The 22,743-nt window shown below is 33.4% G+C and overlaps 1 protein-coding gene across 2 annotated transcripts; it reads right to left on the reverse strand.

Moving 5' to 3' along the window:
- Nucleotides 1-128: 128 nt before the first annotated feature.
- LOC133305100 (subtilisin-like protease SBT2.2) lies at nucleotides 129-7,295 on the reverse strand. Of its 2 annotated transcripts, none has more exons than XM_061505234.1 (10): nucleotides 7,081-7,295; nucleotides 6,461-6,590; nucleotides 5,860-6,257; nucleotides 5,310-5,405; nucleotides 3,811-3,883; nucleotides 3,017-3,299; nucleotides 2,514-2,845; nucleotides 1,983-2,253; nucleotides 990-1,271; nucleotides 129-556 (listed from the first exon to the last, which is right to left on the reverse strand). In XM_061505234.1, exons 1-10 carry the CDS (start codon nucleotides 7,293-7,295, stop codon nucleotides 129-131), a joined length of 2,508 nt encoding a protein of 835 aa, XP_061361218.1. The 2 variants fall into 2 exon arrangements, with proteins under 2 accessions (XP_061361218.1, XP_061361217.1); XM_061505233.1 differs by having other exon boundaries at nucleotides 6,461-6,620.
- Between the last annotated feature and the right edge of the window lie 15,448 nt (nucleotides 7,296-22,743).

A 22,743-nucleotide genomic window follows, 5' to 3' on the forward strand; every position in this document is an offset into this window, starting at 1 on the left:
ACATCTATAACTATACAATGAGAACCTTTAACAACTTTACATGATAATGAATGAAAAAATAGTTAATACATCTTGAGAAACACATAAATCTAAGTGAATTACTTAAATAAGAATAAATGTTATCCTTGTTAGCTGGTAGTTAAGTTATAGGAGATTTTAACCATAACTGAAAGAGGAATGTTGACAACATGACCTTGATTACCAAACAGCCCAATCCTCCCAAAGCTAGCAACAGAGCTGTTAACGGTTGCATTCAAGAGTACAGACAAGAGCTGCCTCTCACCATTGGCAATAGAGAAGTGAGTTGGAGATACTTTCACTGAAACCCCATAAGGAGCACTCCAACCAACACTGTATGTTTCATTTTCGGCTATGTTTTGGATTGTCCTCTGCACTACTCTAGATTGGTTTAGCTTTGATATGGTGATTGAGGGCAAGTTGAGGTCAGGACCATATACAGTTTTATTATAAAGCCAACAACTTTGACCAGTGTAGTTTAGCACCACAGGAGCTGAACCATTGATACCACATAGAAATGCCATGTAATCCTCATAACCTGCAAAGAAACATGTATGCCACATTCAGAAACCAGGTTCATAAATCAAACAATTTACATAAACTAGAGGTAGATCATTAAACACTAGGTAGGTAAATCATTTATCATGATGACATTTAAAAACCAGAAGATGAACTTTAAAAATCAGGTTCATTTATGTTAGATTATTTATCATAATTTTAAATTTTAACCATTGACATTTTAACTTCCTGTGTTAAATCATCAAAAAAGAAAAAAAAAAATTGCGACGTAAAATGTGTAGAAGATTAACCACAAATAGAATTGAGAGTCCTGGCTCTGCCATTATCATGGACTGTCATATCTATCTAACCTAAACTACAATCTCATACCTTAATTTTCATGCCATTTTCTATATATTGAAACAGGAGAACTTTTATTGAAATACGATGATCAAAAAGCTTAATTGACTTACTGGAATCAAAAATCAAACCCGGATTCAATGCTGCAGTTGCATTCACAAAACCACTTCCCATGTCAAAAGTAGTTGCTGGAGATTGGTTTTCATCAGGAGAGGCATATGATCGCTGAGCCATTATTGGCCCACCATTCCTGTCATACAGAGAAGCAGTAGTAGAAAGTGCAGATCCAATGGCTGCAGGACTGAAATTGGGGAACTTTTGCCTAATTAGTGCAGCAAGGCCAGCAATATGTGGTGCAGCCATGCTTGTGCCAGACATCATTGCAAAATTCTCACCTGTTGGCAATGCAGATAAGATGTTCAATTCACATTATCAACGTGCATACAAGAAAAAATGTAGCATAGGTTATTATTTAAAGAAATGTTTGTGTTAGAAAATAGTATAAATCATTAAAAAGCCCTCATCCACTCGCTTAAGTTTTTGGGTTAAATTGGTTCTTTACATGGTATCAGAGCCTCGGTATCACGGGTTAAATCCTCACCGCCCCCAACTTTCTCTTGTGGAATTTTCTTAGCACAGGTAGGTGGGCCTGTACATTGTCCACCCTTCAAGCCCAGTGAGCTCTCGTGTGAGGGGACATGTTAAAGAATAGTATAAACCATTAAAAAGCCCTCATCCACCAGTGGTTTGAATTGGTTCTTTACAGTTTGTTTAAAATATGATATGTAAAGAACCAATTCAACCCAAAAGCTTAAGCTGTTGGGTAAAGCTACATTAATGGTTTTATATATCTCTAACACGCCTCATCACAAGAGAGTCCATTAGACTTGAAAGGTGGATAATGCATCAGACTCAACCTACTATGCTAAGAAATTTCACAAAGAAAATGAGGGGCAGCGAGAATCTAACCCAGGACACGAGGCTCTGATACCATGTAAAGAACCAATTTGCTACATTAATGGTTTTATATACCTGTAACATGACAGGTACCAAAAGAAATCCTTAAACTTAACTACATTTGGTTTCCCTTTAAAAACTTTACAAACCTAGAAATTCAACCGAACTGGTGCCAAGAGAACTCCAAGCAGCCCATATAGAACTTCCAGGAGCTATCAAGTTAGGTTTCAAAATGTCAGCTTCGTGAGGAAGACTGTCCTCTGGATCTGGACCTCTGGCAGAGTAATACATAACCTTCGGAGCAGCATTACCATAATTTGCTTTTATTCCACCACAGATACTGGCAACAGCCCCAAATTTAACAATTTTCTTTGAAACAGCATCAATTTCCAATGAAGAATTGTAGTATTGCATTAAAATCTGAACAATTGAAAATAAAAGTGAAACTGTCAGGGGGTCATTCCTCATCCACATGTAAAAGAGACAGAGAGAAAGAAGTTGACTTATATATTGACCAAATCCACCCCTTGTTTTTACATAGACAACAGAAGTTTTAACTTTAAACATAAAGTACATAAAAAGAGTGCATCGAAGATGATGTCATATATTGTAAAGTACAAGCCCATTAAAAAAAAAAAAAGAATATCATGCATATTAAGGGGGGAAATTGGATAATGCACCTTGGAATCATTTGTGGATGCAATTATTATGCCAGGCTCTTTCATTGGAACTGGATTAAGCTGAAAACCAATCACAAAAGGATCCATATAGAAGACAACACCAGCTGCACTAAGGTTCTTGGCTGTTTCTGAGGCCAGTTTGACAGTAGAGAGCCCCAACACAAACCTGATTGAATAGCTGCATATTAAGAGGTTCCCCTGGATCAAATCCTGATTGAACTTGCTTGCATCTTGGCACTCACCAACATACATATCATCAGCAACCATTGTGTCATTGTTCAAAGCATGGTGTGCATGAATCAGTTTATAAAGTTTGTTCTCATATGTGCCAGCTGAGCAAAATAATCAAAGAAAAATGACAAAAATGGGTCATAAATCAGATCCAGCAGGCATATTTTTTTAAAAATTGCTTACATCAACAATTGACTAATCTTATAACTCAAGGACGATCTTCACCAATGTAACATTAATAAGCAGAAATATGGAACAGAGAAATAGCTTACGTGCAAGTCCAACTCCAGGTAAGGTTACATTATTTCCAAGAAATATGGAGTTGCTATAAACCCGGTCATGAGAGGCGGCACCAACAGTAAGGATCCATGGACTGAAAGAGGACGTGCTCATTGGTGATGGTCCAGTATTTCCTGCAGCTTGCACTACAAAAATACCAGCCTTTACAGCTGACAGCAATGCCATGTCGATTGGGTTGATGAAAGTTGCAACCCCAAGAGGACGTCTATTAGGAGTAATTGACAAGTTTATTATGTCAACCCCATCCTGAGCTGCCTGTAAACACTCAATCATACTATTATTAGCCTTACAGGAAAAATAAAGCTGCATGCAATTTCAGATAAATAAATTGTGAATGCTACATGCAAGGACATTATCACTATTTACCAAAAACTCTTTCAATTCAAAACCAGGCAGATTCTTAGAAAATTGAAAGGCATGCCGTGGACAGATGACAAAATAACATTGAAAATCAAATGAAATTGGATTGTCCCAAGGGGTAAATTAAGAATCCTGCTGTTCAGTACTAATCACTCAATTAGGGTCCAAATGGAAAATGAAGCCAATAAACAGGCCCTTGAAAAATAGATAACAGTAGTTATATACTTAATCAGGCAATCACACTATCCTTTACATTAGCACATGCTAGGGCAAGGAAAACCTAAATCACAGACAATGAAGAAAAAGAGCAAAATATGACCTTCTGTAGTAAAATTAACATTTATTACTGACACATAAATGATTTGCATAAAAATGTATCACTTGTCTAAATAAACTACATATGTACCTGATCAATAGCTGCAACAACATCTGCAGCAAATCCTCCAAAGCCCTTGTATAATGCTTTGTAAACAGCGATGCTGTAAAAGATTGAAATGCAAATCATGCATAAAATTTACAAAAAATAAAATAAGAAACTTCACGTGAAATAGTGAGAATGAAAACTAGAACAGATACACCATTTTTATAAATTACTATAATCATTCAAAAATAACTTACTAAAAAGACTTAACCTGCTTGTTGTTGTTAGAAAACCAAGTTACGTGGAGATAAATACTACAGGGATAACACATTCTGCAGGACGAAGAACAAGAAAAATGATAGAGGTAAACGACACAACCTAGGGAAAATTGATTGAACTATGGGTTAATGCAGAGGGGGGCAAGAGAAATGGGAGGAGTCCACATCCTTGACAGGTATTTATTTTGGTTCAGAAACTTGGTCCTATTACTGGAGGAGTTTTGCTTCATTTTTCAGGTGCCAAAACAGAAAATTTTTAGATTAAAAAAAAAAACTTTCTTTTTCTCTTCTGAAAATTACAAGGAAAATCTATTTATTGACTTTCAATGTTTTAGAACAGAATGGATCCTTATGTGACACAACGAATGACTTCTAGGAAACTTTTAAATTCACAGACCTAGGATTTAATACAAAGAACCAGGACTCCTAATAGGTAATAAATACTTAAAGATCTTATATTTAAAAAAACAATGAAGCGGAAAAGTCACTGGCATACTTTCCTACATTCTCAGATGAGGCACCAGAAATAGTCCTTAATACTTGATGATCGATGCTCTCGGTCAGATACTCCGCTTCAGCACATAGTTAAGCACCTCTATTCGAGAAAAAAGACTTTGAGGTACTTGCCTTAGTTAAATTTCTATTTCTTTTACCAGAGCTGCACTTTCTTTTTGATTTTATTTACCATTCTTTTCTCAAATCTGTAATTATTCAAGTCTTTTGGTCCATTCTGGTATCTTCTCTTTCAACTATTAATTCGAAGCGATAAGGGAAGCCATAAATTGTTTTCACCATCAACTGTCATGACTGAACTTTCTCTTATCAATCCTTGACAGCCCATATTTCATGGTAAAGTTTCCAATCTCATGTGACACTGCATTGCTCTGTAACTTCTCTCTATAGCTTCAAAATTGTTTAGTAGTAATTTCAAGTATGATCCTACATTAGTCTCCCAAACAAGAATAGCAAGACGAGTAAAATCATTGGGGGATTGTATGAGAATTAATTCCAGATTCCACTCCATTTCCCACATTCAAGTTTCAACTATTTTGGACCAAAAGGGCATCATATATGTCAACAGAAAAAATCAAGGAACTACTAATGCACAGTTAAGCATTACATCACAAAATAAAATGCACAATTTAGTCCCATAATCACAACACTCCAGCAGCAAGCACTTTACGTATTATCATTGTAGCTTTAAAAGTAATGATTAGTACACAAAAATAAAATTAAATAACTTAGCCATAGTTCCAGATTGTTTACTGTGAACGAGGAGCCATCCCACTAGCATTCCCAAAGTGATGCCCAGCAACAATCACTGAAATCCCATGGTTTCCTGCTGCAGTAGATGCGGTATGCCTGTGTATTATAAATACATAAGAACGGACACTAGTTAAAAGAGAAGCAAAATGGACAATTCTTAGTTTGTGCTGCGTCTAGTTAACATAACTAATTATGTTGTGATTGAAAGCAATGTAACGATAGTCAGATATGAAAATATAAGTTTATTTTCAAGTGAGAATCAAAATCATCTTAGACAATTGCAATTCCAGAACAATTCTCAACAATGAACTCTTTTTCCATATTATTGAAGCTTCAAGGAACAGAGACAAGACATTAGCGAGTTCATAATTCTAATAACTAGAAGCTAGACATAATTTACCAATGTTAAGTACACGAGAGAAACTTAAAAACCAGAATGAAGGTATAGCAAAATAAATCAAGATAATTTGTAGTAGCAGTAGAAGTAATAGAAAAAGGCTGACAGCTTAGACTTTGCTATCATGCACATTTGGAAATGCCAAAAACTCACGTGCCATGGCCATCGCCATCAAAGGGAGAAGCATAGTCCTGAGTTGAATTAAATATTCCTCTGGTTATAGCAGATGCTGCAAAATGACGGGCGCCAACAAGCTTCCTATTGCAAGAACCCGACGGAAAATCCCGAGTAACCTCACATATACCAGAAAAATGAGCAGGAACAGGATATGGATGTTCAGATTTATTATCACTAAAACTAGGGTGTGCTGGATCTATGCCAGTGTCAATAAACCCAATAACAATTCCTTGCCCAGCAGTTTCAAACCCACCATCTTGAAACCATGCTCCCTGTGGCAGACCCAAAAATTGTGGAGTATGGGTAGTTGCAGTTCTTACAGAAAAATCCAAAACCACATTGGACACTTCACTTCTCCTTGATAGTTTCTCTGCCTTCATGATTCAGGAATTTCAAAAGTTAAGAATATGTTTGTTGCAGTAAATTAAAAAATGAACTGATAGTGCTGAAATATGGAGAACACAAAAATGACAAACCAAATCATAAATATAAAAAAAACAACTATACACATGTAGCTGAACACATAATTCTTTACAAAATAAAGACATAATCATGATGTCCGAAACTAATATCATACCTGCTGTTGGGTAACCAGCACAGAAAATCCATTTATCAGGTAATGGTAGCTATAGAGCTTCAGATATTTCTCTCCTTTTAATACTTTCTTCAACAAAGAATCATGAACTCGGGAAATGTAAGAGCCATATCTCTTGTCCGTCTTCGTGATGTTATCATATCTTAAAAACAAAATTAAGAAGAAAAAAAATGAGCATATCTCTCAAATTAAATGCACTGGATTTCATAAACTAGCTCAATAGTCTTGAAAATGGATAAAGGAAAAGAAGGATGAGGCAAAGTACTTAGAATTGAGAATATCAATAACAACTGTAATGATGTGTTTCAAACAAACAATCTATTATTTACTTATAATAATCAATCATTTAAGTAATACTTATCATCTTAGCAAAAATACATAGCTTCCAGAAGAAGCGTCAATGATTTGGGACAAAAGAAACTAAAGAACTGGGAAGCTAAACATCCTTGATTTAAAAGAACACAGCACACCATGCAATGCAAGCCCAAATTGATCCAAAAAAAAATGACAGAAAATACTAAGCAAAATCTTTCCATAAAACACCTAAGAAAAGCAAAACACTCAGGGGGTAGAACACAAGACACCAAATAGCTTGGGGATACCTTGGTTTTTGAAATTGAGTTCTCCCAGAATCATCATGTTTGAAGCCATTGGGTACTCTTCTCAACTCACCATAGTAATGAGAAACAGGAGCTTGTCTCAGAGCAACGATATACACAGCCGTAGTAGCATCATCTGAAACATCTTGACACAAGCAAGATACAAGCATCCCCAACCAAAACAACACCACAAAATGAGCCAAATAAATGTTCCCCATCTGGGATTTTAGGGAAACAAAGTACAAAAAAACTGAAGACCCAGCTGAATCCAAAGCCACCCCAGCAAGTATGAACAAGAAACTGAGAACAATTCTTCACCAATCCGCATACTCCATTCTCAAGTTCAAGACTTTCCCTTTAATATTCACAGAGAGTACTATCAGTGAAGGAAACACCCCGCTAAAAGCATAGTGCTTTGTTTAGGAAAAACAAGTAGCATCAGTGAGAAAATGATAAAGCAGTAACCTTTTTGGGTGAGAGTGAAGAACAACCCCTCTTGTGTTCACTTTTGAGGGAGAGAGTGTTGCTGTATTAATAGCATGAAGAGAGTATAGGGAATCTGCAAGCAAGCTTTCTTCTTGGGTTATGTGAATTTGAACGTTTTGTTTATTCAAAGAGAAGAAAAAAAAAACTGTGTATGGAAGGGGAATGAGAAAATATGAACGTTTTATTTGGTTTTATTCGTTTTTGTACCTTTTCAGGTCGTTGGTTATATAAACTTGTGTGCATTGTAGTTTTCCCGTGATTTGTGTAAATGACAACAATATTGTATTTTTTTTCTTTTACTTTTTTTAATTTTACTTTTTTCTTTTCTCTTTTTTTATTTAAAATCTTGAATCCACTTTTAATAAATATAAATAAAAGATTTTTACAAATTATATTATATATTACGGGTAATAAATGCTCAATATATATAAAGTGTAGTCTATAAAAATTTATAAATAAAATATTTACAAATATAACCTGTTGATAAACAAATTTTATTTTGTTTTCGGAAAATTTGCAAATAAATTACTTTTCAGATCCAAAACTCCTTTCCTGATAAATATACAAGTTTCATTTATAGTTGCAAAAAAAATTAAGAGAGAAAAAGTAAAATCATGAATAATTTGCATGGCTATCATAAGTTTTCTTAATATTTTACCACAAAAATAACATATAAAATAAGAAAAAACATGTTTTCATGTTGTATGAAAATTATTTTTTTCTACTAGTAATCCTTTGATTTTTGTGTAATATCTTCTTCTTCTCTTTTAATAAATATAGGCCCTACATAAAATATGTCTATAATATAGGGGAAAAAAATTTATTGCATGTAGAAATTGAAACTCGTAAAATAAATAAGCGAAACAAAACCTTTGCACTTGTTGTTTTGGTAAGTACAAAGTACTTTTTGTACTTTTTTGCTATTTCCATCTAAGCAGCGATGTCCACCTTTTCACTTTATTTATTTATTTATTTTTATGAGATAAGGTAAATTATAGATTGTTGAGATATATAAAAATATTAATGTAATCTCACCTAATAACTTAAGTTTCTGAGTTAAATTAATTCTTTACATAATATCACACTTTCTTTTTAGTGAAATTTTTTTGTTCACAAATATATTTTTAGAAAGTAGTTGAAAACCTACTTTGCCATCTTCCTATAACATGAAAAAAGCATGCTTGTATATATAATAATTTATCAATGGAAAATATAACTCTCTAGTGAAAAAAAAAAATACACTAAATAAAATCAGAATATGTACGTGGATTCTGATTTAAAAAAAAAAAAATTAGATCCCACATCATTTATATCTACTGCGCCAAAAAATCTATAGTCACGACAGAAAAAATGACCCTTTCTCAATACCATGAAACTAGCGGGTCCTTTGATATTTGTTAAATGTAATAGTGAATGCACTTTGGTGTTTCTTTAGTATGCAAGTTGATTTATTTCGGTTTAACTAATTAAATGGAATACGAGTAAATCTAGTTGTCTTTTTTTTGTTTTTTTTTTTATACATATCAAGGTGTCTTCTTTATTATATAAATAAGATGATAAAATGCAACAGTGTTAAAACGGACAAAAGAAGATAATTAATACGTAGAAATATTGAATTGTATGTGAATTTGTGTATGAAAAAATGGGGTTTTATATTTTATATACGGGAATAACATATATCATTTTAAAGGATATAAGCTTATATCATTTTAAATCCTAACCGTTGATTTTCGTCCATCAACGAATATAATTTATTGCAGTGGCGTAGCCACGTAGTGCATAGATGGGGCCTGGGCCGCTACTGAATTTTTTAAAAATTATTATTCATTTAATAGCCTATTGTTTTGATATACGTTTAGGCTATTTGTAACGTTAAATGTGATATATAATGAGAATTTTTGATATATAACGTTAAATAGTGAGAATTTTTAAAAGAATACGTTAGATGTATTAGGCTATTTGCTTTGATATATAATAGTTGCCTATTGTTTATTTAAATTTTCAATATTATGTGATATTATTTAGTAAATAATTTAGAAAAATATGCTAGAATTTATGATAATTTTTTTTCCTAATAGTTTTGATAATTTGATGTGTCAAATTTTTTGGCCCCGGCTGAAATGAAATCTTGGCTCCGCCACTGATTTATTGGATCAAAATTATTAATTAATTAATAATAAATTTGGCCCGTTAAGTTTGACCCAATAGATTATAACCATTGATGGATGAAAATCAACGGTTAGGATCTAAAATGATATATATATTTTTTCCTCTAAAAGGATATATATTTTTCCCTTTGTATATTGATAGGTAATATAATCATATAAAAATAATCATATTTATCAAAATGGAAAAAATAATCATAAATTTTTATATTTTAAATTGTATATAATCATATTCTTAAAAATGTAAATTTATCAACTATCTTTTTCATCAAAATATACTTTAAGCTTGGTACATTAAAAAAATGGTTATGCAAAAAAAAAATGAAAATTAAATATGAAGTATAGCATTTATTATATTAAAATAACAAAAAGAAATTAATACTAGCAAAAATAAAATAAAATAAAATAAAGAACAATATAATATATTCTTTATTTTATTTTATTTTTTTGATGATCATGCATATGTAATTTTTGAATTTCATATAGGAATTTAGAGTAGAAATTTTAAGATGATGAATAAAAACTTTCTATTATTTTACTACATTATTTAATATATATTCCCTTCATTGCAAATTTCTAATATTTCTTAAGTGAAAAAATCTTAATAAGTGTATATATATTTAGGATACCAAAAAAAAAGAGTGTATATATATTTAACAGTAAAAAAACATATTTAACAATACGAAATTAAAATAATAATAATTTTACTCCGGACCCAATAGTTAATCATTTAAGAAACCTTAGGGTTAGGGTAAACATCATTTCATTTAATAATTTTACTCCGGACTCAATAATTATAATGAATGGTACATGTGTGACAATATGCAAACCATCCATTTCGATTTGAAACGGAAAAGTGTGAATTTAAAACATGATTTTAAATTGCTCTTCCGCTAAATAAGACATGAACTCGTCAAAATAAGGTGTTATAAGTTAAATTGGATAAGTTAAATGCATATATAAGTCATATCACACGTATGTTCCACAAGAAAAAATTCTGTTCCGGACAGATCCTGGATTAAAGTTTTAAACATATCCTAAAAATAATATTAGAGAAAAAATGAACACATATTCACACTCTCAGCTGCTCAATTATCATGCACTAACTGAGCTACTATCATTTATCATTTGGTAATACAATTTTCTTTTGAATAATATTAATCAACACATTTAGCCAATATTGTTAAAATCGAGATCTTAAGTAAAATCGGATGGAGATTAAAAAATCGTAAAACGTAAAATCGTAATGTAAAAAAATTGTAAAAAATCGTAAAAACGTAAAAAAGTTTGGAATATTAGTAAAATCGTTTTGATGAAAAAAATCGTAAAAACGTAAAATCGTAGTGATAAATCGAGATTTTAACAACAATGCATTTAGCCTCACATTATCTCAAATCTTATTGATTAATTAATTATGAAATCTATTTAATAAAAAATTCACATACACTGCGCATTCATTATGTTGTATGAGATAATTTTATCCCATACAATACATATTAAAATGAGTGAGATCCACTAAGAATAAAAGAGAGAAAATAAATTCCACCAATTTTTTATGTATGCATGAGATGAAATTATCTCATATATAACATGATAAATATATTTCCCATAAAAAATGTACATTTACTAATAGTATTTGATTTTGATTGATTACCTTTTTTTATAAACATCCATAATTTTGCTTCTATAAATTTTAGGATAATTGCACGTACTCCACCTTATTCATCGCCTATCTTGTATTCACAAGAATATCCAGAGGAATTACCACAATCAACTCTCAACGACACCAAGAGAAGATTCTTACTGTTTCTTTTCTATGTAGTTTTTTTTTTTTATAAAAAAATGTATAGAACTAGCTAAAAGCTTCCCCCTAAACAAATGCGCTCCAGCGGCCCCATTGAAAAGATGAGAAAAAAAAAAAAAGGAAGGAAGGAAGAAAGGAGAGTAATGTGTGGACACTAGTAGTAACCTAACTTATGGGTCAGAGAGAATTTAATTTTTCTACATCAGCATCTATTGTGTGTGCAGTATTTAAAATATTATTCTTCCACTTCCTACTAATTACTTGTCGTATTTTAAATGCCAACGTATTCTAATTTCTAATCATAAGTTTTACCACAAAGTAAGAATCATGGATATGCTTTAAAATTTCAATCATACTTTCTTTTTTTGTTAATAGTGATTATTAATTTGTTTATAAAATTAAAAATTATTGCTTTTTTTCATAAATTCTTGAACTCTTAAATAATTTTTTTCTTTTTTATATTCTTATTCTTAAAAGATTAACTAAAATTTTAATACTTGTATTTTCTTCCCTTCCTTTTGAATCACCACGGCCAGAAATTTAAACATATAATCTCTAATAAATTATACCTCTCATCACTTTCTTTTAATGGCTTACTTTTGTTACTTTTTTAACTCACTAAACATCTCCTTATAAATTTAATATATGTTAAATCTAGTATTGTTATTCATTTAATCCCTCTGTTTACTATTCATTCTTAATATAACCTTAAGAATGAGTTTTCATTTCATTAAAATCCCCACATTGCTTCCCAATTTTTCTCCAAATCTTCCCTTTCACTCGAACTCTCTTTCCTCTCAACCCGATAACCTTTTCCCTTCAAATCCTTAATTCCCAAATCTCCTCTATGGCAGACGAAGAACAACCTAACGATTCTACCCTGACCCCACCCAACCCCCCATCCAACATTATCATTCAACAAGATCACTCCTCTCTTCCCATCACTGTCATCCTTGATGACTCCAATTACCCTCTCTGGTCACAATTAATGGACATGCGTATCGGTGCAAGAAACAAGTCTGGATATCTCACCGGAACGACGACGAAGCCACCAGTTGACGATCCTACGCATGATGCTTGGGTCACCGAAAATAAACGAGTGAAAAGTTGGCTCATTGACTCCATGAGCCCTCCATTGATGCAACGCTTCGTTCGCCTCGAATCTGCCTCTGACATATAGGATGTTGCACTTCGCACATTCTATGATGGTTTTGACGAATCTTGTCTCTTTGAATTGAATCAAAGATCCTTCAACACCAAACAACTTGGTCGACCCCTATCTACATACTACAATGAACTCCTCTCGATCTTTCAAGAGATTGATCATCGCATGTCTTCCCAAGCTATAACCGTCGGTACAGTAGTTGCAGCACACTCTACCCTGGCTCGTCTTTGAGTCTATATATTCCTTAGTGGTTTATACCCTGAATTCGACCAAGTTCGTGGCAAAATAATTCGCAAGGATCCTAAGTTGGACCTTGAAAATACATATGCTTATGTACGTCGCGAACTTCAGCAACAGGTCACAATGAACCGTCCTCTACCTTCTTCGGAACCCTCTACATTGCTGACACATACTCCTCGGCCTCCTCTGCATCTGAAGCTCCGTAAAGATGCTCCTCCCCAGAAGACACTGGTTTGCTCCCATTGCGGTGGTTCTGGTCATACTAAAACCCGCTGTTATGAAATTATTGGCTATCCCGAATGATGGGACTTCACCAAACGTCCTCGTCAAAAAATTCAATTAAAAGCACTTCGTGTCATGACTGATGGTGATTCCTCTTATGTTCCTCAAGCTAATTCTGTGTATGAAGGTATTCTTGGTAAGTCTTTTGCTTTTTCTGCTCACTCTATGAATGATACATGGATAATTGATACTGGCGCTTCCGATCATATGATTCGAGATGCGGCTTCCTTATTTCACTTCACCTCCTCTCCAAAATCTACCATCACCACTGCCAATGGTGGTACTGCACCAATTACGGGTCAAGGCTCTATTCAACTGTCTCCTGCACTCACCCTTGATTCTGTTCTTGTAGTTCCTTCACTTGATTTTAACTTATTGTCTGTGAGTCAACTTACCTCCTCTCAATTAAATTGCACTGTAATTTTTTGGCCTACCTTTTGTGTATTTCAGGACGTCCAGACCAAGGTGATCCTTGGTTATGATGTTAGACATGGCAAACTTTATTATCTCCAAGTTTCAGCAAGTGAAGATCAATTACATTGGCGGGCTTTTACTACAAACTCATGTGATTCTGCTACTTCAAGCATTTGGCTATGGCATAAAAGACTCGGACACCCTTCTTTTGTTTACCTTAAAAAGTTATTTCTCAATTTCTTTTCCAAATGTAATCCTTCTGATTTTAAATGTTCTACTTGCATATTGGCCAAGAGCCATCGTAGTTCTTTCTATCCAAGTTTGAATAAAAGCAAAATTCCTTTAAGTGATTCACACTGATGTATGGGGCCCTGCTAAAATTGCTTCCTTATCTAACTCCTTATATTATGTTACCTTTATTGATGAGTGTACCCGAATGACTTGGGTTTCTTTACTGAAACATAAAAATGAAGTATTTTCTGCATTCAAAAAATTTCATAGCATGGTTCGTACTCAATTTACAAGCCATATCCAAATTCTACAATCCGATAATGGCTTAGAATATATGAATAACCTTTTCTCTGAATTTCTCTCCTCCAATGGTATTAAACATCAATCTTCATGTACTTATACTCCTCAGCAAAATGGGCTAGCTGAGCGAAAAAATCGTCAGCTCTTGGAAGTGGTGCGAGCTTCCCTCTTTGAAATGCATGTCCTTCCTCGATATTGGGGGGAGGCTGTCCTTTCAGCCACATACCTTATAAATCGCACACCTTCAAGTACTCTCAATTTTCTAACTCCTCAACAACATCTCGAATCCTATTTTCCCATTCCTCATGTGTCCAATCTTGAACCTCGCATATTTGGTTGCACAGTATTTGTACATGTTCCCAAATCCCTACGTACCAAACTTGACCCCTGTGCTAAGAAGTGTATCTTTGTAGGCTACTCAGACCTCCAAAAAGACTATCGCTGTTTTGATCCCCAAACTCACAAGATGTATGTTACTCTTAAAGCTATTTTTCACGAATCAGCCCCCTATTATTCAGGGGGAGCCTCCAATTCTTCTTCTCAGGGGGCGAGTTCACTACAAATTATGGGAGAAAAAGAAATGTGGTTATCTACACCTATGACTTCTACTACTGCACCGAATCTTCCTCAACACAGCCCATCAGATATCAGTCACATTCCAGGACCAGAGCAAGCTAATGTAAATGATCCCTCACATGCTGAAACTCCTTGTCTACCTCACATAACCGGATCACCTATTATAGATGCTCCAAAAGATCATACAGAGACTACAAATTAGGTAATTAGTGACCAGAATACAGCTCCTTTGTTACCTGCACATTCAACACTTAGAAGGTCAGAGAGAATAACTAAGGGCATACCTAAACCAGTATATGAACCTGACCCAAAAAACAAAGTAAAATACCCAATAAGCAGTTATGTGTCATCTCATAGACTATCTAAATCATATGCTCTAACCGTAGATCAATTATCTGCTGTATCTATTCCTAACAGTGTGCAAGAAGCTCTAGATGACCCCAACTGGAAAAATGCTATGAACACATAAATGGAAGCACTCCAGAAAAATAAAACTTGGGAATTAATCCCACTGCCGAATGGAAAGAAGACAATTGGCTGCAAATGGATATTCACTGTAAAGCTCAAACCTGATGGAAGCATTGATAGATACAAGGCAAGGCTTGTAGCAAAGGGTTATACACAAAAATATGGGGTTGACTACCAAGATACATTTGCACCAGTGGCAAAATTGAATACAATCTGGATCCTACTCTCCATAGCAGCAAACCGAGACTGGCCTTTAAAGCAATTTGATGTCAAAAATGCATTCCTAAATGGGGATCTAGAAGAAGAGGTCTACTTGGAGATTTCACAAGGAGTTAAGATGGAAAATACAAAAAGGAATGTAGTATGCAAGCTTAAGAAGGCTCTTTATGGCCTCAAACAATCTCCTAGAGCATGGTTTGGAAGATTTTCAATGGCAATGAAGAAATTTGGATACAAACAAAGCAACTCAGATCATACCTTGTTCATAAAGCACAATGAAGGGAAGATAACTATACTCATTGTATATGTAGATGATATGGTATTGACAGGGGACGATGTAGAGGAAATGAAGTCACTAGAAAAGTGTTTATCAACTGAGTTTGATATGAAGGACCTCGGCCATTTGAAGTATTTTCTTGGTATAGAGGTGGCAAGATCAAAAGAAGGTATATTTTTATCCCAAAGAAAGTATATTCTTGATTTATTATCTGAAACAGGCATGTTGGCATGCAAACCGGCTGATACACCTATTGAAATGAATCACACACTAGCTATATATCCAGACCAGATTGATGCAGATAAAAATAGATACCAAAGACTGGTTGGGAGACTAATCTACTTGTCCCATACAAGACCAGATATTGCCTATTCAGTAAGCATAGTCAGCAGGTTCATGCATTCACCAAGTGAGGAGCATATGCAAGCTGTATTCCGGATTCTAAGATACCTCAAAGGATCTCCAGGGAAAGGTTTACTTTTTTCAAAACACAACAAAGCTTGCATAGAAGGTTATACGGACTCAGATTGGGTTGGTGACAAGACAACTAGACAATCCACTTCAAGGTACTTCACATTTGTGGAGGGAAGTTTAGTTACATGGAGAAGTAAGAAACAAAAGGTAGTGGCAAGATCTAGTGTAGAAGCAGAATTCAGAGGTATGGCATATGGTATTTGTGAACTCTTATGGATTAAAAGCATTTTGGCAGATTTAGGAATTATTTATGATCAACCCATGAATTTGTATTGTGACAATAAAGCTGCCATAGAAATAGCTCATAATCCAATTCAACATGATAGAACTAAACATGTTGAAGTGGATAGGCATTTCATTAAAGAAAAACTGGAAAGTAGGATCATTCAAACTCCTCATGTAAGATCTGAAGATCAGATTGCAGACATCTTGACCAAGGCAGTTTCTGGGAAAATCTTTGAAGAAATGATTGACAAGTTGGAAATGACAAATATTCATGCTCCAACTTGAGGGGGAGTGTTGATTGAAAATATAAAATTTAAATTACTGTTACTGTAGATAGGATCCATATTGTTAGCCATCATAGTTGTTCTGAAATCTGTTAGGATTTGTTGTTAGGATGTTACCTATTTTTATGTTACAAGTTGTTAATACCTCTGTATATTTATACCTCATTGAAGAGGAAATGAAAAAAGACAGAAACGTTATTCACAGAATTAATATTCTTAACAGTTATGTTATATTAAGAAAATAATTTAAATAAAAAAATCACTATGAGAATAACACTGTACATATGATAAATTATGACTCAAGTAATAAGTAAATTTGAGTTAAGGTAAGTAAAGTTAGGAGAACTTCACAACGTTTAAAGTTTGAACTCCAAAAGTACAAAACTATGAGGAACAACTTCGGTATCTTGAATTGATTAGTTTCATACTTGAGGAATATAAATAATTAAATATACTAGGACAATGACAAAAAATTGATAAATTAAAAATTTAAACTAATTTAAGAAAAATACAAAGTAACAATATATGATGGAAAATTTTTCCTACTTTTGACATATATCATCAAGCAAAACTAGTATTTTTTTGTCCTTGATGATAGGAACATTTTCGGCTATGAGATGCCGAGGTTTGAGATGGTGGGGCCATGTAAGAAAATCATGGAAGGTTTGATGAATCAACCTTTTTCCCGTTGCGGTGGCTTTTTTCTCTTGTCATGCAGTTTGTGTTTGTCCCCACACTGCCTGCAACGTTTCGAATATTTTAAGGCATTGCTTTTGCCCGTGACCAACTTTTTTTTTTCTTTTTTTCTTTTGGTTTCCTCACAGATAGTGGTCACATTATGGGACGGTGGCATATCAAGTGCTATATTACCTTTGTGCACATGTCATAGCTAGTGTGTTACCACCGAAGAAAATAAAGAGTATTCTCAATTCGTTCCTAAATTGCATGCTCGGAATCTTTCACTTTGATGATTAGTTATAATTATGTTTCCTTTTTAGTATGCTGAAATGAGTTTTTTCTAGTAAGACTTATTGTATGAAATTTTGATCCGTCCAAAATTTACTACTGCCCAAGTGAAATTCTTGAGGTAGAATTGTCACTTATGCAATAATAGTTTTTAGCTTTTATATTGGCAATTCGGTTATTAATAAGTTACTTGAAATACATATGTAAGCTAGTTAAGTCAATACAATAAAAAAATTCTGGAATTTATTGAATTCTACACTTCAAGAATAGTAAATTTTGAATTAATCAAATTTCATAGATGAATTACGTATCATCAAATTACCATATAATAACAAAACCTTTTTTAGTGATGGTAATAATATCTTCTTTTTTATGTCAAAGTGGTAGGCCATTGTTTAGTCCCACCATCGTCCACTCAGGAACCAATCTTATCATATAGTCGTTAAAGGGTTTCTTGGTATGCCCTTGGTGTCGGCAAAGAACCTGATTCCTATGATCATTAGCTTCAATTTATTCCAATGATAACAGTGTGCATGTGTCCCAATAGAAAGAAGAAAAGGCAAGGAAATATATATATATATTTTGTATAACAAAGGCAAGGAAATATTAATCTGGTCAATGACCATTCCTTTTACTTCGTGCCTTTATGTTTTTATGAGTAAGCCGCATGAGGAGGTAGAACTACAGTTCATGATACAAGGATTTTTATTTCTGTTATCTTCTATATATTAATTAAATTTTTCTTTAGTAGTTCAACTTTTTTAGTGTTTTTTTCCCTTGAATACAACACATGATTCTTAGTTTTTCTTCGCTTATAAGTTTTAAATTCAAATTTTTTGAATTAATCATACATATCATTTTTATAATTTAATTTTTTTCCTTTTTAATCTATTCATTCTTATTCTACGTACTACAACTTATTTTATATATATATATATATATATATATATATATATATATATATTAATTTCAAGTATTTTTTTATCTTTTAATTTATTTTAAATTTTATCTAATGATTTAATAATAAATTATTAAATATGGGAAAAGTATTTCTCCAATGAGATAAAATTATCTTTAGTTAGCCCAAAATGATGTCGTTTTGAGTTTGGAAAATAAAATAAATAAATTGATAAAGACTAATATAACTTTAGAATAAATTAAAATTACAAAAATATATTTTTCTTAACGCAAAATAATGTCGTTTTAAACTCACTAAAGATAAGTTATATGCGGGAGAGATATACTAAATCCATTAAATATTATACAACTTTATGCACAGTGGATTAAGCTATGAATCTATTGTAGAAACAAAAAATATTTTAAAGTAAATAAAAAATTATTAATTTAGGACAAATAGCATAATGTAATAAAATCTTCGTATGGCCATAATGGCCTTGCATTATGAGTAATTTTTGTATATTTAAAAACAATCGGCTGGTACATGGAAAAGTCTATAAATAAATAATTCTAAATATGTGCTTGAATCAACTTATTTTATAGAGTAAATATCTTTTTTGGTCCTTAGCAAATTTCACGATACCCGCTTTAGTCCCTAACAAATAAAAAGGCCCATCGTGGTCCTTAAGAAATTCAAAATGGACTCATTTAGTTGAAATCGTGGTCCCTCACAAATTCAAAAAAGACTCATATTAGCTCCTCAAAAGGACTAAAATGGGTCTATTTTAAACTTCTTAGAGACCATGATGAGCTTTTTTATTTGCTAGGGACTAAAGCAGACATCTTGAAATTTGCTGAGGACCAAAAATAGTATTTACTCTATTTTATATTCAAAATAATTTATGAATAAAATCTCATTTAAAAAACATTTGAATTTTTTTTCTCCTTTTTTTTATAAAACTTAATTAAAGAAAACATACCTTTAAAATATATGTCATACATTAAATTGAGCGAAGCATATTAAAATAAAAGTCTAGTTGCAGTAATTAAGTGAAGGGCAGGCTAGTTTTTGAGTTAGTATAGATACAAAGTTTGCTTAAGCTCATAATAGTTCAGTTAATTATTCAAATAATTGATAGAATTATAATCCACATCTATTCGAAGTGACCTTATTTAATAACATTACTGAATAATCTTTATTTAAATTTGGATATTATAAGAAAAAGGATTTATATGCCATAAACATGCAAATATCTTGAGCATTGAGGGATACTTTTAAATTTGTACGCAATGAGAGGTAAGAGAGAGTCTTTAGAATGTGTATATCTTATTGACTTAACCCTTTATTTATAAATAAGTTATATGGCAATAGTGAAATTTTGGACCTCTTAGAAATAAAAGAGCCCGGTTCTTGATCCATTATTATAGTAAGAAATATTCTCTTAGTTGTTAGCCCTTTTTGAATATTCTAGAATGTGGGCCTTTGTCAGGTCCATAACAGTTGTGTCACAGCCCAGTAGTTTGATTGTCTAGGCCACCGGGTGTATATTATGTCAGGCTTTAGTTTTAGCCAACAAATATAGCTGGGTTGCGGTGCACCGCTTCTGGTCGCATTCACCATGTTCTTGGTTCGAGCCTTTTTGGCCTTTAATCCATTGTTGTAAAACCCGGCCGGGTTGACCTGGGACCCGGTGAACCGGTCATCAGACCGGTTCGGGTCAAGCATTGGACCGGTCATGCATCGACTCGGTCAAAACTCGGACAAAACCGGCCAAATCCAGTGACCTGGCGACCCGGTCGGGTCATGCATTTTTAAAAAAAAAAATTGTTTTATCTTATCAAAAAAAATGTAAAACTCATTTTAAAAACTTTTTGTAATTTTATTTGCTATTATACTCTTCTACAATGACCCCTTAGTTTCCAATACTGAAGCAATTTGTGGAATAATAAATTAGAGATGGTGACATATGTCATTTTAATGTAGTTGAATTTGAAAAATATGAGTTCAATGTCATTGAGATGTATGTTCATGGGGATTCTGAGTTGCAATTTAAATTGACATAGTAATAACATGCATTTTTATTTATTTATGCTTCATGTTTTTTAGCTTATTTAGTGAACCTTGTTTAATTCATTTCAGATATAGAGAATATAATTTATATGTTCATATTTATATATATTTTTATATATTTATATATATCTGGGTCAATCGGTCTGACCAGTGACCCAGTGACTCAATACTCCGACCGGGTCGATGCCCGGGTCGTGTTTAACAACACTACTTTAATTTGTGGTGTATGGCTTCAACCATCTTGTTGTGTTGAATTCTTACCTCGGACATTCTCCTTTGCTTCCCTACCCGAGCTTGGGTGTCCAAAGTGAAGCATCTTGAATTATAATCTTGTTGGTCAAACTTTCATGATCGAGGTCTCTATTAGAAATGGAAGAGTTTTTCCTTTAACCTCTTTGCTAGGGTCTTATCTCGAGCTTTCTGAACTATGATGTTTTAGCTAGAATCCATGGATTCTTGTTGATCTGTGTTCTGGATTTCATTCTTTCATATTTTGATATTTTTTACGCTGGGCTTAGTGAGTCGGGTACTGAATATGCTGCTTCGGTATACCTCCCTCGACCTTTTTGGCCGAGATCCAGCTCGAGACTGGCTGATCTTGCTCTTTGACTACCTTGTCGAAATCTCAACTTTGTTGTCTTTCATCGTTCTATTTTGATGGTTGCATTCCTACCTTTTCCCCTAGTCTGACAGCCTGGAAGTTCGAGCTGTCGGGTTGTAATGTTTTTATGCTTCGGTTATGACTGGATCATTTTTGTTAGAAGACTTTATTTGTTCATTTTCGCATATCTCTGCACTACATTGTTTGGGCTAACCGAGGTACTGACCTTCTAGCATTTTTCCTTAATCCGAGCTCTAAATTGGTCTACGTCCGAAATTTCGAACAAGTAGCATATGTCGAAATACCAACTTTATATTGTACTTTGCTTGTTGCTGATTTGGGGACCTCTGAGAGTCTTTTGAAATTGTAACAGCTATTATCGGATTTATTCTGGGTCTTTTAATTTTTTGACTTGCATGGTTCTAGAAATGGTAATCGTGGATCTTTGTTCAATTTAAGTCGGGTTTCACACACCGGGCCTCTTTTGAGTTGGCTGAATTCTGACTTTGATAGCATCTTGAGCATTGATTATAATGAGCCTTGCCATGGTGTTGAGGTTTTTACTTTATTGTTAACCTGGCTTTGACCTAAGTCTTAATGTCGCGAATGCGTTCTTGTGTATATCTAGTCTGGCTCATCATACCATGATTTTGATTATTCCTAACTTTGTTAATCATAAATTTTAGGAAGTCATTTGCGCTTTCAAAATATCTAGCCCCGCTTCTCATATCGTTGCTTCTATTTCGACCTAGTCAAGGTCGTATTATTTATATATATGGAATTCCATGATTATATCAGCCTGATTTCGCATACCATGGCTCTATTTTATAGGACTCGACTTATGTGCGGAGTCATATTAACGAATGCGTCTATTGGTTCCTTCATTTATTTTAGCCCAGCTTCGCATGTCGTGGCTTTATAAATTTCGGACTTGGTTTTGTCAGAATTTCATAGTGATATCATATTCTATTTTTGACTGGCTTCACATGCCGCGTCTTTCACATATTTTGACTTGATCAAAGTCATTTTGACGAAATTTATAACTCCTCGCATTTCTAAAACATATATTAATATATTAAATATGAATTAAAGGATAGGATTAGTCAAAATCGTGAACTTAAGGTCAAAATAGAAAGGAAGGGTAAAACGGTAATTAGCCAAACACGTAACCCTAGGAAAGTAAAATTGAGTAAGAGGTCTCAAATGATAAAAATAACCCTAGAAATGGACTCAGAACGAAAAGTTGAGTGGTTAGGCAAGTTTTTGAAAATTCGGTGAATAGTGTTTTTACAGAGTAAAAGTACCGCGGTACAGTTGTACCGTAAAGCGTGTCGAATGAATTTTGAGCTCTAGGTTTGGATATAAGTTATAAATGGTATATATGATTAGGAAATACAATTTCTGGCAAAAATTGATGAAAAATAGTGTGTTTGGGGAAGCGTGCCCACGACTCGCATAACAGCTTAAAATTGCAATTTCTCCGAACGACCGGAAAACTTTAGATTCATCTGATCAAGGACA

The sequence above is a fragment of the Gastrolobium bilobum genome, unplaced genomic scaffold, assembly GCF_033153095.1.
Source record: "Gastrolobium bilobum isolate Gb01-03AN ecotype WA unplaced genomic scaffold, APGP_CSIRO_Gbil_v1 utg38165, whole genome shotgun sequence".
Classification (NCBI taxonomy): Eukaryota; Viridiplantae; Streptophyta; class Magnoliopsida; order Fabales; family Fabaceae; genus Gastrolobium; species Gastrolobium bilobum.